Genomic DNA, 18,364 nt, shown 5'->3' with positions numbered 1-18,364 from the left:
CTGAATGTATTAAAATTCGATACCATGAACATTAGAAACAAGGAACTTAGAGTTGCAGAAATTTAACGGCTTCTATTTTTGTCCTTGGATGTTACAATTATAGATGTAATTTCAATATTTTGCAATGAAATTGTTTTGGGTTTAAAGGTGCATGTAATTCAGATGTGTATTTGACAAATGTTCGCCCAAATCTCTCAATTTTGACTTGAGTTAGAGTAACATTTTGAAACATTGAGTAATAAACACTATTTTGGTACCTTTTTAATTAATTTTGGTAGCTCATGTAGAAAATTTGTACTAGTTCATTATGTTACCTAATTTGAATATTGTATTACTGGAACAGTTTGGCATTTAAATGCACCAAAGATTCATACACAATACTACTTTTGTAAGAGTAACACATTCAATTTAGAGGGCAGAGGATTCTACTTGCCTGACAAGAAATACAATTTGAAGCTAAATAGCCTTTATTTAGAAAGGCTGCATAGACAAACCAAGGAGCTTTAAGTCCGTGATGTTAAAGCTTGTCATGGGCAAGTTACTGGAGGTTATTCTTTGAGATGAGTTCTAAAGCCATTTGAAAAGTCGAGCACTGGTTCAGGATAGTCAACATAGTTTTTGTATGGAGGATTGTTCCGCACAAATTTGAAGGTTTCAGAGGGGAAAGATTTTAAAAGGACCTGAGGGTGGTAAGTATGTGGAACAAGCAGCCAGAGGTAGAGGTGCTAAAATTCCAACAACTAAAAGACATTGACAGATACAGGTGCACCTCAACTTATGATGGGGTTATGTTCTGGAAAACCCATCATAAGTCGAAAAAGAATACCACACTTACCATTTTTATAATTAAATTTTGAATTCTTTTATTCTACACTGGGGAGAAAAAATTAACAACGAGAGTATGCTGGACGATGCTGTTGTGCCATGCTGCCACCACCCAGCATCACAAGAGAGTAGTGTACCGAATATCGCAAACACAGGAACAGATTGAAATTGAAAGTATGGATGCAACCCATTGTAACTTTTTAAAAAATCGTAAGTCAGACCATTGTAAGTAGAGGAGCACGTGTACGTGAATGGGAAAGGCTGAGAGGGATATGGATAAATGGGTCTAGCTTGGTTGGCAGGTAGACGACTTGGCTATGTTGTAAAATTGACTTCCTCTATGATAAGTACTTGATTTACAAATTTTCACTAATGACTATTCAGAATATGTATCCTCTTTTTCTTTGTTATAAATGTTTAATACAACATTTGAATATGAAGAGAAATAGTTATTTTCCTGATAATGCCAATCCATTCAAGTGAGCCATGACTGATCTTGAGGAAGCATGTTAAGCTGTATAACTCATCTACTGGCAGCAGGCGTACATACCACTCTCAGGAAAAAATTTTGAACCAATTGAAATCAAGAAAAGTGGCTTCTATTCCTGAATGGTAGGGTTTATTGACAGGTTATCATGACCGTTGTGGAATTGCTTTTTCGTGCAGATTCCCATAGAGTACTTATTCCTGCTGTGTCTCCTGAACTCTGACCAAGGGACCAGTGTAGTCTTTAATGACATAACACAAACACCATTTTGTTGCAACCTACGACCTGGACGTATTGGTACATTCAAAGCTTCAAAGAAATTCAGAAATAGGATGTGGAGTAGGCCATCGACCCTATACCACTATTCAATAAGCTCATTTGACTGTGGTCTCAGCTCCACCTACCTGCCTTTTCCCCATAATTCTCACATAATGAAAAAATGTATTTGTCATTGTCTTAAATATAATTAATGATGCAGACTCTACTGCCTGGGTTGGAATCCAGTGCTGTCTATAAGGAGTTTGTATGTTCTCCTTGTGTCTGTGAAGATTTCTACCTGGCACACCAGTTTCCTCCCATCCTTCAAAATGTATGGGGGTTGTAAATTAATTGAGGTATTTGGACAACATGGGTTCATGTGCTGGAAGGACGTGCGGCAGGTCTTTTTTTTTAAAATCCATAGACCCTACTCTGGGAAAAGCAGTACTTCCTCATCACTATCCTAAATCTGCTCCTCAATTTTGACCCTGTTTCCTTGTCCTAGTCTCCTACTAGTGGAGCAGCATTTCTATGTTTTGTTCTTCAATTCCAGCAAATAAAGTCCTAGCCAACTCGATCTTTCTTCAGATGTCCACCCCTGATTTCTGGAATCAACCTGGTGAACCTCCATTTCATTGCTTCCAAGGCCAATATATTTTCTTAAGCAAGGAGTCCAGAACTGTACTCCAGATGCAGCAGAATCTGCACATTCTTAAGTTCAATTATTCCAGTAAATGAAGGCCAACATTCCACATGCTTTTTTAAAAAATATTTTATTTGTAATGCAGTAGAAGCCAATTCTGGTCATTTAAACTGGGCCACCTAACTCACCTACAACCCCATACGTTTTGGAGGGTGGGGGGGAAGCCAGAGCACCAGTGAAAACACAAGGGGATAATCAAGAAACTCCTTGCAGCACTGGATTCAAACCCAGGTCACAGGTGCTGTAATAGCATCATTTTAATTGATGATTACCTGTTGCACTTGCAAACCAACCTTCTTGCAAATCAGTGAAAATGGTTAAAAAGCTTGGCTGTATTCATATGTAAGGAGACAAGTGATTTTAGATTTGGTGGCAATTACAGAACTATTTGGACATTTTGAAAGTGAACACTGTCAAAATATTCATTGATTATATCAGTTAATGTAACAGATGTAACAATGATTGATTTCAAATAAATTAAGGTCAAGGAAAAAAAGTTGTTGCAGGCTGTTTTGGTCGTGATCCAACAACGCTTTCAGGGGCATTCTGCCAAATCACAATAATGATTACAATTTTAGAAAATGATTCCAATGTGGAATGCAGCTTTGGATGTGACCATGCGAGAAAGACTTCATGCATTTGCATTATTTGCTTATCAAATGAAAAAAGAGCAGTACTGATGTTCATTGATACGTTTAAACATCTTTCTTCAGCTAGCCAGGAATATAGGAAGAATATTCATCATTATTGCAAACTCCATCAAACTCCGTATGGGTTCGACTGTCATTCAAACGTCAGGGCCAACTTTACCTTCAATATCCCTTGCCATCACCTCCATATACAAAGCTATTAACAGTGGTTCAGAAGGTTTTGCTTCCCCTGACCTTTGAATAGTTCAGAGGATTGGGGTGAAATTAGATTCTTTCTTAAATCGACAAACCCAATACATTAACTCTTAGTTCTGTGTTCTCCCTTAAGAGGATGTGTCCGTCCAGTTAAGATCCTTGAGATATTGCATGTCATTTGATGACTGGGAAAAATTTCATGTATTTCTGTCATATTTGTTTATTATTTAATATTAAGTGATTTTTTGGGTACTTTGTTGAGATAATTTTAAGGACTTGGGTTTGTTGACAGATATTGAGCTGAAGAATATAATCTGAGTTTTTGCATTAAAACTAATGGACGATGCTGCTTAGATTTTACAAACTTTTTTTCCCTTTAACTTGGTCTCTTGTAAATCAAGGAATGCAAGTATACATAAATGTTTAAAGTGATTAGTGATTTAAAGTTCTGATTTTTTAAATGTTTGCATGACAGAAGTGGAAAAAACATTGCTGAATGTTTTTAATAGTTCTATGCAAAAGATACAACTTTTCTTTTTCATCCAGTCTACCAAAGAGGCTACAGTGAAGAGAGTTAGTATCCTGAGTGATATGCACTTGCGCAGCATACGTACAAAACTAATGCTTGTATCCCGGAATGAAGAGGCAACCAAACATTTGGAGGTGAATAAAACTTGTTTTTCATTCTGACCAACTTGTTTTCAAAAACTGATTATTTATTTGGTGGTTTTATTTATTGTGACATCATTCATGGAATATATAATCATTTTAGTATGGAAGTTAAGGTGATTTAAAATATTGTAAATTATGAGAAGTACTTTTAACGTGAAAATTGTAGATCTGTAAATCATTGATAGCCCATTTTTGGTAAAAGGCAAATATCAATAGTTCCAATTTTTTAACATTTCCTGAGTTCTGCAGCTTTTCTGATCATTTGTGGAAACCCTTCTTTCTCCAAGAGAAATTGCTTGTATTAATAAATAATTTTATTAATAAATAATAAAATGTTAAATGAGGCTGAGAAATGCAAACGTTAGATTTTGTAGATTTTTGAATTGAAAATTGATTCGTAGTGAATTGCAGTAATGACCACTATATAATATAAAGCACATTTTTCATTGTGCTGAATTTTTTTCTATGCTACTCCAATGCCCTCTTGCATTGCTAATTAAATTAATTACTTTTTAGCCAACATTAAGCTTATTACTTAATCATTTAAAAGTATTGCATTGTATTATATAGCAGGAAAGCACAGTATGGGCTCTTTGGCACACAATGTTTTGCCATTCCATGTAAACCTATTCCATGATCGATCAAACCTTTTCTTCTCTCACAACCTGTAACCCTCCATTTTTCTGGCATTCACATGCCTGTCAAAGTACTTTTTAAATGTCCCTGTTGTATCATCCTCTACCATTACCCAAGCAGTATATTCCAGGTACCTACAACTCTGTAATTTTAAAAAAAAAACTCCTGACCTCTTCTCTAAACTTTCGTCTACTCTTTTTTTTATAACTTTATTTATTCGTTCAACAAAGTTATTACATACAATTAGAAAAATACATATTATGAACGATAAAAATTTTTTCTATATATAAAAATAAAAAGAACCCCTCCCCCTCTCAGCCTACTCTCTTTGGGAGAGCCAAAGAAAAAGAAAAAAAAAACTGAAATATATTTACTAAAATCTAATCAAGGTAAATCTAAATGTAAATATTCTAAATATAAAGACCACTTATTAAAAAAGTAATAATTATCATGTAAAACATATGTAATTTTTTCCATTACTAAACAAGTTTTCATCTCATTATACCATCTATTAATATCAATCACATTAGCATTTTTCCATGTACTTGCTATACATTTTCAACAGATAAAGCTAAATACAGAAAAGCAATCTGAAATTTGTCTAATCCTAAATCTTTCAAAGGATTCAACTCGCCCAACAAAAATATTGTCAGATCCAGAGGTATTTTGATCTTGTACAAATGTTCCAAAAACAGTTAAATTGCTTTCCAAAAAAATTGTGTGTACACATAACCAAACAGCATTAAAAAAATCCAACCGAATTACCACACCTAAAACAAGAATCTGATTCACTAAAACCATTTTTTTTTAAACTTTTCAGGTGTTAAATACAATTGATGTAAAAAATTGTAATTAACCATTACATAATGAAAATGTATCAATCTAGTAACACTATCATGACAGCTATCTAACCAATCATCCTCAGAAAAAGTAAAGTTGATATCCCTTTCCCATTTAATCTTGGATCTATTCCATCCTTTTTTTTCCATACTTGTAATATTTGATACATCAATAAAATATATCCCTTCTTTGATGCAATCACAAGAAAAGATTCAAATTTAGTCAATTTAGGTAAAATCATATTTCTACCAAATATTTGTTTTACTGGAGATCGAAGTTGATAATAAACAAATAAAGAATTCTCATTAATACCAAAATCTTCCCTCATTTGATTAAATGATAAAAATTGACCTCCTTTAAAACAATCCCCCAAGTTTTTTATACCTTTAGATTTCCAATGTAATCGTTTTCATTCAAATGCGTCTCCTGTAAAAAAGCAATATCAATCTTCATCTTTTTAATGCAAGCCAAAACTGGCTTACACTTGATCGGATTACTTAATTCCTGAACATTAAAGGTAGCAAATTTCAAATTCGACATATCTAATACAATTGCTAGATACCAAAAATAGTCACAAAATTAATAATAACAAAGGAGAAAAAAAAAGGAAAAAAAATTATATAGAACTCTCAAATTAAAATATATAGGCCCTCCAAATAAAAATAATATTTGTTAATAAGAGAGAATAAAACAACAAAAAAAACTACTAAAAGGTAGTAACTCCCTAAAAAGAAAACTGGATGTGGATTACCCACTAGTGACTGATGACGAACAAAGAAATTAGTACAATCCCCTCCTCCCCAGCCAGCTAGTCAGAAATATTAACATATTACAAAAAAAAATCAGCCTTGAGATTCCAATCCAGATGGTGAACTCATTTCAACAGTAGATGAACTTTTTCCATTCCCTTTCTTTCCATTTCTGCCATTTTGTCCATTTCCAAGTCCATCAGATTGTCTTTTAGGAGATAATGGTGAACTCTTTCTTTGTCCTCTGACATCCGGTAACGAATTAGCAAAAACCATTGCTTCATGCTCATTCTCAAAAAATTGAAACTGATAATTTCCATAAAACACTTTCAACACAGCAGGATAACGAAAAGTGAATTTGTAACTACGCCATAAAACGGCGTCGGATGATATCTTGACTCAAATCAGGGTAGAAGAAAACTCTACTATTCTAATTATCATTGGAGCTTGTCTTTGTCTTGCGTTTTGAACTGCAAGTCGAAGAATTGTCTCTCTATCCAAACAATTCAAACAACGAGTTATCACAGCTCTTGGCGGCTGACCAGATAAAGGTGATCTTCTTAAAGCTCTATGTGCTCTTTCCAATACCAGTCCGTCAGGAAAGGACTCTTTCCCCCAACATCTGGGGAATCCAATTTTTAAAAAATTTGACAGGATCTTGACCTTCGATACCTTCTGGCAAACCCACAATTTTCACATTATTTCTTCTGCTTTGATTTTCCAAATAGTTCATTTTTTTATTAACTCTTTTTCCCGGGCTCCTAAATCTTTAACTGAATTTTCCACCTTTACTATTGTTTCTGTATTGGATTGTACCTGTTGTTTACATTCAGAAAGAGAAGCTTCAAATTTTTAAAAGTTTTCCTGGTTTTCTTTAACTTCTGCCTTAACCACATTTAAGTCTGAAATTATATCAGTATTCATTTGAACTACCCGGTTCAATTGACCAGTAATAACATCCAAATAGGAAGCAATACCTTCAAACATAATGTAGACAGGCTGAAGTGCAGTTTGAGTTACAGGATCCGGTTCCATAATTTGTAACTCACTTTCTTCCAGCTCTTCTTCCATTTCCTGTACAGCAGTAGAGTAAGGTAAGTCTTCTTCTTGTTGCTCTTCAAAAGGTAGCATTCTAGTTGTTTTATTGCGAGTTTGGACACCCAACGTCGATCCCCCGACTTCCTCAGGGTCGTCGCTGCTGTCCCCCCGCAGACCATTTTTAAATAAAATTACAGATTTTCCATAATTAACAGCGCCACCCAAGCGCATAGTCGCTGCAGACTGCGTGTCTGCCGTCGGAATCTTCCTCCGCGCTCCCGTCTCTTCCAACGGGAGATTCTTTGTAGCAAGCCTCCAGGCTTGTGCCCAACATCTCAGGAGCGCGCTCCTTCCTCCACAGAATGGGTCAAACCAGAGCCATCTTGAGACTGGTGAGTAACTGTTACCTTTGTTTTTGTCCCCACCGGCGATCGTTGAAGCTTGGGAATAGCTGAAAACGAGTCCGAGGCTGTTCCAAGTTGTTTAGGCCCCAATTCTTCTGCACTTCGAAACTGTATTTTCTTTTATAGCTGAGACTTAGTTTTTTTTACATTAGTAGCCATAATGGCTCACCAAAATATCAAGCTAAAATTTAAGTTTTAAAATTAAAAATGAAGGGTTAAAACACGGGCATTTAAAAGTCTGACCAGAGAGAGCAGGGATTACATGTCTGATCTCTATGCAATCTTGCCACGCCCCCTAAACTTTCTTCTACTCGTGTTAAACAGTTGTCATCTGGTAATTGCCATTACTGAGCTGGGAAAAGGTGCTGGCTATCTAACTCAAAATCTTGTATACTGCTATTAAGTCTCCTATCATTCTCTTTCATTTACAAAGAAAAGCCCTGGCTCATTCAACCTTTCTTCATCATTTCCTATCTTTTTTCCAGGCAAAATTCTGATAATAACATCGTTGATTATTGAGGTGATAGTACCGAACACATTGCTCTAAGTGTGCACGATCCTGTGTTTCCTGGAGCAGCAACATTACAGTTCTTGAACTCCATCCCCTGACAACTGAAGGCCACTGCAGTTGCCTTGACTACCTTGTGACTTGCGCAGCAATCTTGAGGGATTTATGGCCTTAGACCCCTGCATCCCTCCATTTTTTCCACACTGTTCAGAAACCTGTCATTAAATGTTTAATCTGCCTTCAAATTCCACCTGACAAAATGGATCTTGCCAATTCTCCACCCAACTCTGCATCCTGTCTATATCCTGTAATAAGATCGCAAGATATAGAAACAAATGTAGGCCCATTGAGCCTGCTTTGCCATTCTAATCATGAGCTGATGCATCCTCCTACTGCCTGGCTTTCTCCCCATAACCCTTGATGCCCTAACTAATCAAATACCTGTCAATCTATGCCTTAAATATGCCCAACGACTTAGTTTCCACAGCCGCCTGTGGCAGCAAGCTCCACGGACTAGTGGCCATCAGAATAATTAAAATTTTCTGTTTTAAATTGACACCTTTCTATCCTGAAGTTAAGCCCTCTTAACTTAGAATCCCCAGCTATGGAAAACATCCTTGCCACATCTACTCTGTTCAGGCCTTTCAGCATTCAAAATGCCTCTGAGGGTTCTCCCCCACCCCCCCATCATTCTGTGACTTCGGACAATCTTGTATGCGATCGACAACACTTCCAATCTTTTATGTTATCTGCAAACTTATAAACTCTTCTCTACTTCGAGCAAATCGTTTATAAAAATCAGAGTAGAGTTCGAGTGGATTCCTGTGGAATACCACTAGTCATTGACCTCTAGGCAAAATGTACTTCTGTCTTCTGGATCATACTCTTGAGGTTATAATCTGTGAAATTACCATTGCAGTGGAGTACCACTTTAAGATTTTAGTTTAATGACCTTGCAATGTTTTCAATGGAAACTGCAATTGTTTTCATCGCTTCTTTGAGATTGATAGAATGCATGAAATGTTGCTCTGATTGGAGACTTGAAATTTGAACCATTGCGGCATGTTAATGTGAATTTTATTGGGAATTTTAATTGCTAATCGCAATTGTAATTACTACTGACAGAATGTATGTATTCATGCATACTTTTGTAGATGAATGTCATAAAAATATCTTCTATGTAAAAAAAATTAGTTCTATTTAAGTATTTTAAAAATGTATTTAAACTGTTTATTGCATGATTCACAAAAATACCTGATGTGTAATCAGCTGAAATAATTACAGCTCTTGTTTTTTCCAAACTGCCAGAGTACAAAACAACTAGCAGCTGCCTTCCAAGAGGAATTCACTGTCAGAGAGGATCTAATGGGACTAGCAATTGGAACGCACGGCTCCAATATCCAACAAGCAAGAAAGGTTTCTGGTGTTACAGCAATTGAACTTGATGAAGAAACTGGGACATTTAGAATTTATGGAGAGGCAAGTCCTCATAATTTTAATAAATCATTGGGTTTAATTAATGCTTTGACAGCCAACAAAGAGCAATAGTAAAATTTAAAATTACACTTCCAAAAAACTGAAATAAAATGTCCTTGAATGTATGGTTTTCAAAACAAAACAGTAATGCAGGTTCAAATAAATTTAATTTAAAGTTTCAAGAGTTTGCCCTATCCAAGCAAACCATTATTAATTCTTACTATCAGTGGGATTGTCCAACAGGAGAGAACCATTTTTATTTCCCTCCAACGGGTTATTTGTAGTGTTTTACAAAGGTCTGGTTAGCTTTGAGAAGGGACCAAGATTATTGGTTTTTTAGAAATAGTTTCTACTTGCATTTGTCACTACCTTTTCAAGTCTATGAACTTCGGTACATTCAAGCCTTTGCACTTAGGAACTAATATGATTACAGGCTTCTCTCTGGAAAAAGGCTACAAATGAAGGTGTATCACTAAATAATGCATTTCAGCTGATTGCTTTTCCAATGATGTCGATTTCCCATTTTAAAAATGTGTGGGGAATTGTCTTTTTTGTTTGGATAGGATCAGGTAACCATTTTAATTTTGTTATTATAAGGAACTTCTTGATAGATCCAGATGAATTTCTGCCATTTTGTATCTTCAGTTATGGTGCATGGTTGCATAATTTTGGATTTTTCCTGTCCATCCATAATATTTGATATCTTGTATTTTTCATTAAGATCTAAACTTCTTTTCAGAAGCACAAAACAAATTAAAAAGGCTGATCTTTTTTTCTGAATTGAATTTATTAAAAAAGAAAAAAATACTTCAATTTATCTGCTTGAAATTTTAACTTTTGATGAAAATCTGTTGGGTAACAACCTCGCCTATCACAATGTTCAGGAAAGCACTTTCCTTTGTTGTTGCATTTTCAGAGAGGAGATTGTCCTTAAAGTGGAAGTCTTGTGGGGGATTGACATGAATTTGTCCATGTTTGATCTATTGACTGCAGTCTGTAGGAGGCACAGGAAACTGGAGATGCTAGAATCTTGAGCAAACAAAGAGGGACTCAGTGGGTCAGCATTTGTGAAATGGATATTACTATTTCGGGTTGAGACTTTTTTAAGACAATCTCAAAAAAAAGTATCAACTCTTAATATTGACCGTTTCTCTTGATGGTGCTGCCTGATCCACTGAGTCCCTCTGTCTTTTTGTTTTCTGCAGGAACTTGCTCTACTTTTGTGGCTTTTCCCAACCCTATGGCATGCAATCTCCCAACTTTAAGATCTGGGGAACACCGTGCCCAGGTTCTCCTCTGATTTGGACAATGTTGTGACTTGGATATTTACTACTGTTCATTCATTGCCAGGCTTGAAATCTTGTATTCATCACCTCATTTCCAAAGGGGTGGTGGATAGATCCAAGGGGGCGGGGAGAAAAAGGGGGTGGTCTGAATGTTTCTGGCAAATTTAGCCCGCAACACTCATTGCATCAGGTGAGGAGGGGATGGGGACTGCCCAGGATTTTTTTTTTTTTTTTTGCAGAATAAAAGAAGGCAAATAAAGTGTGAAAACTGAAGACAGGCGTGATGTAAATTTACCCTTTCATATTGCTAAATACGTTGGTTTACTAGTTTTATTTGAAATACATATGCTTGTTTAGAGTTAAATTTGTTGTTTCAAATTTGTAGTAGACCTAATACCAAGAAAGATGTGAGTTTGTTGTATGTGTGGGGGGCACTAGGGATGTGGCCTGAGAGCCAAGGGGGCGGCAGGCCAAAAAAGTTTGGGAACCGCTGGCCGAACTCAACCCACCCAAAAGGTGTCATTCTTCATGTGGACTGCAAGGTCATCTGTATCACTGTAACAGTTGTATTCTTATAACACAATGCAGGTGTTGTAGTACTGTCCACATCCTTTACATACAGTATATGTCCCAAGATCGTGTTATATGGCAAGCTCTCCACTGGCCACCGTGACAGAGGTGCACCAAAGAAAAGGTACAAGGACTGCCTAAAGAAATCTCTTGGTGCCTGCCACATTGACCACCACCAGTGGGCTGATCTCGCCTCAAACCGTGCATCTTGGCGCCTCACAGTTTGGCGGGCAGCAGCCTCCTTTGAAGAAGACCGCAGAGCCCACCTCACTGACAAAAGGCAAAGGAGGAAAAACCCAACCCCAACCAACCCAATTTTCCCCTGCAGCCGCTGCAACCGTGTCTGCCTGTCCCGCATCGGAATTGTCAGCCACAAACGAGCCTGCAGCTGACGTGGACTTTTACCCCCTCCATAAATCTTTGTCCGCGAAGCCAAGCCAAAGAGAAAATAAGATGGCTGAGAGGGCATCTAATTTCCCACAAAGAATTCACTTCGTTTATGTGCAGAGATTATGACAATCACCTCCAAAATTAAATGATGAACTCTGAGTTATAAACACAAGTACGGAACAGTTATTTCAGCCCAATTCAGCCATGTCAACTAAAGTAAAATTCTGGGCTTCATTTCACTGAACTTGGTCTCTATTTTAAATCTTTGCTATCCTTAAATCCATCCAAATGCCTTTTGCAATTAGAATTTTGCCTGCTTCAATAATTACGTCGGTCAGTTCATTCCAGATATAGATTACCCTCTGATTGGAAAAAGATGTCCCTCTGAATATAACTCTATGCTCTCTAGTTCTAGAATTAATTACACTGAGAAAAAAGCTTTATGATTTTATAAATTTCTGGTGAATCTTGTGCACACATCTTCCAATTCATTGATGTCCTTCCTATAGTCAGTTGACTAGAACTGCATGTGGTCTCACCAACACTTTGTATAGCTTAATCATGAGATCCTAGCTTTTTTACTCAATATACAGCCCTATGAAAGCAAGCATACCAAATTCTGTTTGTATCATCTTGTTCACCAGAGTTGCCACTTTAAAGGAACTATGTCCCTCCAGGGCCTTGCCATTCACTATGAAAGACTGACATTGGTTTGACTTGCAAAATGTAACTCCTCACAATTTAGTACATAGAAGTGCTCGAGAAACTCAGCAGGCAGTGCAGCATCCAAAGGAAGCAAAAGATGATCAATATTTAGGGCCTGAATCCTCCTTCAGGATTCTGGGTGGGGTGTTAAAAAGGGTAAATGCCTGAATAAAAAGGTTGGGGGAGAAGACAAAGGGGAGGGATGCAGGAAATTGAGAGAGGGTAATAACCCAGGCCCAAAATATTGATTGACTTTGACTACTTATGGATGCTACGTGACCTGATGTGTTTCTCCAGCACTTTTGCATACAGGTAGACCCTTACTTATGATGGGGTTCGATTCCGCACCTTGCATCGTAAGGTGAAATGATCATAAATGGGGGTCTACTGAGCTGCTCTTGCTGGGAGGCTGACCGGACAGTAGTGGGGACACCAGAGATGGAGCCTGGTAACTAGGGGGCACTGGTGTCATTTCAGAGCCTACGTTCTGATTTGGAATGCATGCACAGATTTCTCTCTTCCCCCTCTCCATTCAACGCAATTTGCAAATGTGTTCCAAATCACCTTTTTTTTTTAAAAAAAAAAATGGCATTGGATCTGACAAAGCACGATTGGGAAGCGATCTGCTTGCGCTGATTGGACAGAAGCATTTCCTTCAGAGAAGGAAAAGCAACCATGTTGATACAGGTGGACCCTGACTTGCCTTTATTCAAAATGGATTTTGATCATCGTAACTTAGAAATATCATAAGTCAGGGTCTATCTGTATTGCACTTGACTCCAGCATTTGCAGATTTTCTTGTTGAATACCAAATGTCAGAGTTGAATTTGCCACTCCTTGACAGCAGTGGACTTGAATATTCTTCCTCATTGTCTCTACACTGCTAGTTTCGCTGTTAACTGCAAACTTGGTAATCATGTTAATGATTTGAACTTCAATGGAGTTTGTAGATAATAAGTGACTGTAGGCCCAATAACAACCCCTGCGGCACACATACCTCAACTACTACCCTGACTCAATTCTATTTGTTATTGAAATCCAATGTGCTTGCTCCTGCTTCAATCCAAGTGGTTGAATCTTCAGACGAACCTGCCATGTGGGACCTTGTCATCACTACACATTCTCTTCTCACTTTTGAAGAAAGGATCAGATTTGCTAAGCCATGTTGACTATCACCAATTAGTCTCTGCCTATCCAAATACTAGTAGAACCTCTTCCCCTACTGAAAATGTGCATCTGTGGATTTTCATGGGAAAAATATAGACAGTGTAACAGATTGTTGTTTGTATTGTATATAGGTGTTTTTGGGAGATAAATTGCGGCAGGTTTTTTAGTGTAGGTCACATACAAACACTTTAAAACAAATTTTATTTAAAATACTGGAGCTCTGCTCATGCGAGCCATGTCTGCTCCAGAGCCTTTGCAAAAGCTTTGGAGAGTTCCCAAGAGACTTCACTAATGGTTTATTGTTTACAAAAAGGCAACAGGTGAAAGAACTTGTCAGAGCCGCAGACTGTCCGGAGTGGAACTTGCTGTTCAAGGAGGGCCAAGTGGTTTTGCATGCAGAGAGAGTAAAACAGGCTTTCTCTCAGAGAGAGCGATCAGTTCTACAGTTTTTAGTCAACAGCAGCAGCTGGGACTGGAACAGGACAAGCTGGCAAGCTTGTGGAAACCCCCATTTGGAAGACTGGTTGTGAGTTCTTAGTTCAGCCTGGTCAAAGCCCATGTGGTTCATGCAAAAGGAGTGGGCTGGGTGTCTAATGTTTCACTTGAAATAAGAGAAACGAAAAGGAACTCTGTGGTGGCCTGAAAGAAAGAGGTTATCATCTGGAGAACCCTGAGGGAGCAAGTTTCTTTGGCAAGACACTGAGGTGGCTGATTAAAAAAGGAATTAGTTGTGGGTGTCCAGTGAACAACAAATCTCTCCCTCAACTGACAAGAACCTTCCTGAGCAGTAACCATTTACCTTTCAAGCTCCAAAGCCTGGTGAATGTTATAATTCTGTGCACAGAATAAGAATTGCCTGCAACCAGTGAACTTTGAGGAATGAGTAGTAAGATTGGACTGTGAATCAAAGAACTTTTCTAAACTTACTTACACATTACATACACGCGTGTTTAGAATTAGGAGGGGGTTAAGTTAGGTTAGTTAAGTCAATAGTGATAAGTTAAAGTGTGATTCTGTTTTCATGTTTAAATATAATTAAAAGTAACTTTTGTTTAAGTAACCATTTGTCTTGATGAATATCTATTGCTGGGTTTTGGGGTCCTCTGGGCTCGAAACAACAGCCAGCACCTTTTTCTTGGGGCTAGAGTAGCAAACACCAGAGGACATTTGTATAAGGGGAAGAAAGTTGAGAGGAGACATCAGAGTAAGTTTTTTAAATTTTTACACAGTGCATTGGGTTCCTGCATTACCAGGTAGTGGTGGAAGCTGGTACAGTAGAGTCATTTAAAAGACTCAGGCACATGGATGCTTGAAAAAGGGTTATGGGTGTGAAGGAGTCTGTTGAGTAGGTTCAAAACGGTTGGCACAACATCGTGAGCAGAAAGGCTTGTTCTATGCTGTGGTTCTATGTTAAATCCATATGCAAATTATAACTATTAATACATATATGATTTTAGAATCTTAATCGTGTCATTGAAATGTTTTGGATTCCATGATAATTCATTAGATACTATACTAGTTTTTCAATGTCTACAGTTCTCAGTGTGAGACAATTAATGTCTTTTATTTAATCTAAGAGTGCAGTAGTCAGTCAGATGTAGACTGCCCAATGTGGCTGCAAATAATTGAAATTATCAGTATGGAGATGTGCAAGTTTTGGTGACTAAGTTGAAGACTTAGAACCTGATTAATTGCTGTAAGACTTGGTCTTTTTAAAATGACTTTTTCTGTTTGGTTTAATTTTTTTTAGCTAAAAATTGAAGGCATCTCAGTTGATAAATGTAGTCTCACTTTACATTTTGTGCATGATTAAATGCTGCTTTTTAAAAAAAATCTTGAACTTGCACCAATTTGTATTGTAACCTAATCTAGAGAAGTAACCCCTCAGTATGTGATGTTGTGTCCCTAATAGGAAGCAAGAGGTAAGGGAGTGGGGGTCAGGGGAGATCTTGGATTGGTTATTAAGCTATTAAACATAGAATTTACGTTTTTTTTTCTATTAAAAATGTCTTCCTAACTTCTGGAGTGGCCATTCACACATAAAGCTAGCAAGTTCAGTTACTGCATGTAACAGTTAGTATTCAGTGTCAAATCTCCATTTCCTTCCTCGAGTTTAGACAACATACCAGAGAAGTGCGGTAATTAAAGAGGCGTGACTTGCAAAGACATGCTATTCATTAGCCTTTTGTTTCCTAAATGCTTGCAGTTAACTTTAGACTGCAGGCGTTCCAGAAAATTTATTAGGGGTCTAGGAGGTAAAATTTCGGAATGGGAATGAGTCCCTCAATTCTGTTAAGATCTGTTTGCACAAACAGCGTTCCAGAAATTTGTGAATAATTTCCCAGAATGCTGCCGCTATTTTTAAAAATAGAAAGGTTGTGTATGGAGGGAATAGTGTGGTCAATTGTATCTATTTCAAAGCAAGGAGTATTGTTGAAAATGTTGATGTGCTTAAAGAATAGATCAGCATGTGGTGGTATGACATTGTGGCCTTGCCGAGACTTGATTACAGGAAGGATGGGGCTGGCAGCTAAATGTTCCAGAGTACTGTTGCTTTAAATGCAATAGGGAGGTCAGCATGAAAGGGCATGGGTTGGGTTGCATGTGGTGGTATGACATTGTGGCCTTGGCGAGACTTGATTACAGGAAGGGTGGGGCTGGCAGCTAAATGTTCCAGAGTACTGTTGCTTTAAATGCAATAGGGAGGGCAGCATGAAAGGGCATGGGTTGGGTTGCATGTGGTGGTATGACATTGTGGCCTTGGCGAGACTTGATTACAGGAAGGGTGGGGCTGGCAGCTAAATGTTCCAGAGTACTGTTGCTTTAAATGCAATAAGGAGGGCAGCATGAAAGGGCATGGGTTGGGTTGCATGTTAGGGAAAATATCAGTGCAGTGCTCAGACAGGACATATTGGAGGCTATGTGCATATCAATAGAACGAGGAATGCGAAAGAGATGGCCATGTTATCTAGATCACCCAGTTGGCAACAGGAATTAGAAAAGTGGGAATTTCTAGAGAGAGAGTAGATAATTGTAAGAAACAAGGTTAGGATGGGTGATTTTAATTTTGTACATATTGATTGGGACTCCCATACTGTAAAGGGCTGGATGAATTGGAATTTGTCAAATCTGTTCAGAAAAATTATTCTGGTTAGTATGTCGGCCAAATCCTCCCAAAATAAGACTACCTTTGTGCAGGACCAGGTTGCATGAATGAATGTTTCCTGCTCCAATCCACACCTGAAGCACGTCTCGGACACCTCTTCATAGAGGTCCCAACTCCCAGCTGGGGAATGCAGTACTGGATCTCCTATTATGGAATGAGACAGGGCAGGTGATGTAAGTGTAAGGGATCACTTTAGATCTAGTTGTCATAATGCCACTAGTTTCAGTGTAATTTGGGAAAGGAAGTAGATTTAAGAATTTTTGATAGATAATGTTACTAACTTTACTAATTTTTTATATTAAGTTTGAGTTAAATATATGTTTCATCTTAACTCCGTTTGTTAAATATATGCATTTAAGTTTGATTTAAATATGTTTTTTAAGTCTGATATCAATAGACAATAGGAGCTGGAGTAGGCCCTTCGGCCTGTCGAGCCAGCACCGCCATTTTACAGATCATGGCTGATCACTACCATCAGTACCCCTTTCCAGCCTTATCCCCATAACCCTTAACTCCTTTGCCCACTAGAGTCTTATCTAACTCTCTTTTGAACATAATCAGCGAATCTGCCTCTACCACCCTCTGTGGCAGAGCATTCCACAGATTCACACTTCTCTGGGTAAAAAAATGTTTTCTCATCTCCGTCCTAAAGGGCCTACCCTGTATTCTTAAACTATGCTCTCTAGTCCTCGTCTCCCCCATCATTGGGAACAAGTAATCCGACTTCACCCTGTCTATCCCCCTGATAATTTTGTATACCTCAATCATGTCCCCCCCTCATCCTTCTAAATTCCATCGGATACAAAAGATTATCAAAGCAAAACCAGAGGTGTCCGAGACGTGCTTCAGGTGTGGATTGGAGCAGGGAACATTCGTTCATGCAACCTGGTCCTGCACAAAGATAGTCCTATTTTGGGAGGATGTGGCCGACATACTAACCAGAATAATAAAGGTAACCTTTCTGCCGAATCCATTGTTGGACATGTGCTACAAATTAACCAAATTCCAAATTGAATTCATATTTATTGCTTTATCCATAGCAAAAAAAATGCAGTGATGACCTGGAAGTCTGACTCTCATCAGTAAGTGGATTAATGAGATGCATAGCTGTATTCCCATGGGGGAAAAAATCACGTATAATCTTAGATACTGACCCATCACTTTTGTTAAAATATGGCAGCCACATCTGACGTACATGGGAGCACAGTTGTAGCCACAACCTGATAAAAAGACTTGAAGAGATTGAGCAATAGATGGATTAATAAAAGTAATTGTATGAGGGAGTGACTCCACAGCCTCTATGGACACTTACTCGAAGTGCCAACACCACATCCAGCTTTTTCTTCCCCATTTCTTTTTGTTTTCTGTCTTTCCCTTTTTTTGGGAGGGGGAAGAAGCACCATATGTATCTCGATAGCTGAGAGATGTTGACATATTTTGTATCAGTTAGTGATGTTATCTCCTTGTTTATTGATTAAAAATGAAAAATAAAATATTCAAAAAAATAGGTATGTGCAGAAATTGTAGGAGCCATAGCAAAATTATTTAAAGCATCCTTAGCCACAGGTGAGGTGCTGGAAGATTTGAAGATGACTAATTTTGTTCTGTTGTTTGAGCAAGGCACAAATATTAATGTTGG

At 37.8% G+C, this 18,364-nt stretch overlaps 1 protein-coding gene across 4 annotated transcripts in view; it reads left to right on the top strand.

Moving 5' to 3' along the window:
* The window catches only part of fxr1 (FMR1 autosomal homolog 1), a 72,905-nt gene that overhangs the window by 31,791 nt on the left and 22,750 nt on the right, over window positions 1-18,364 (top strand). For all 4 annotated transcript variants that reach the window (XM_069897128.1, XM_069897125.1, XM_069897126.1 and 1 more), the window contains 2 exons: window positions 3,665-3,781; window positions 9,274-9,444. In XM_069897128.1, coding sequence (XP_069753229.1) covers window positions 3,665-3,781; window positions 9,274-9,444 — 288 coding nt within the window. The remainder of the gene's footprint in view (window positions 1-3,664; window positions 3,782-9,273; window positions 9,445-18,364) is intronic.

The sequence above is a fragment of the Narcine bancroftii genome, chromosome 9 (assembly GCF_036971445.1).
Source record: "Narcine bancroftii isolate sNarBan1 chromosome 9, sNarBan1.hap1, whole genome shotgun sequence".
Lineage (NCBI taxonomy): Eukaryota > Metazoa > Chordata > Chondrichthyes > Torpediniformes > Narcinidae > Narcine > Narcine bancroftii.
The sequence above is the reverse complement of the archived record's forward strand: the minus strand, read 5'-3'. Positions and strand labels throughout refer to the sequence as shown.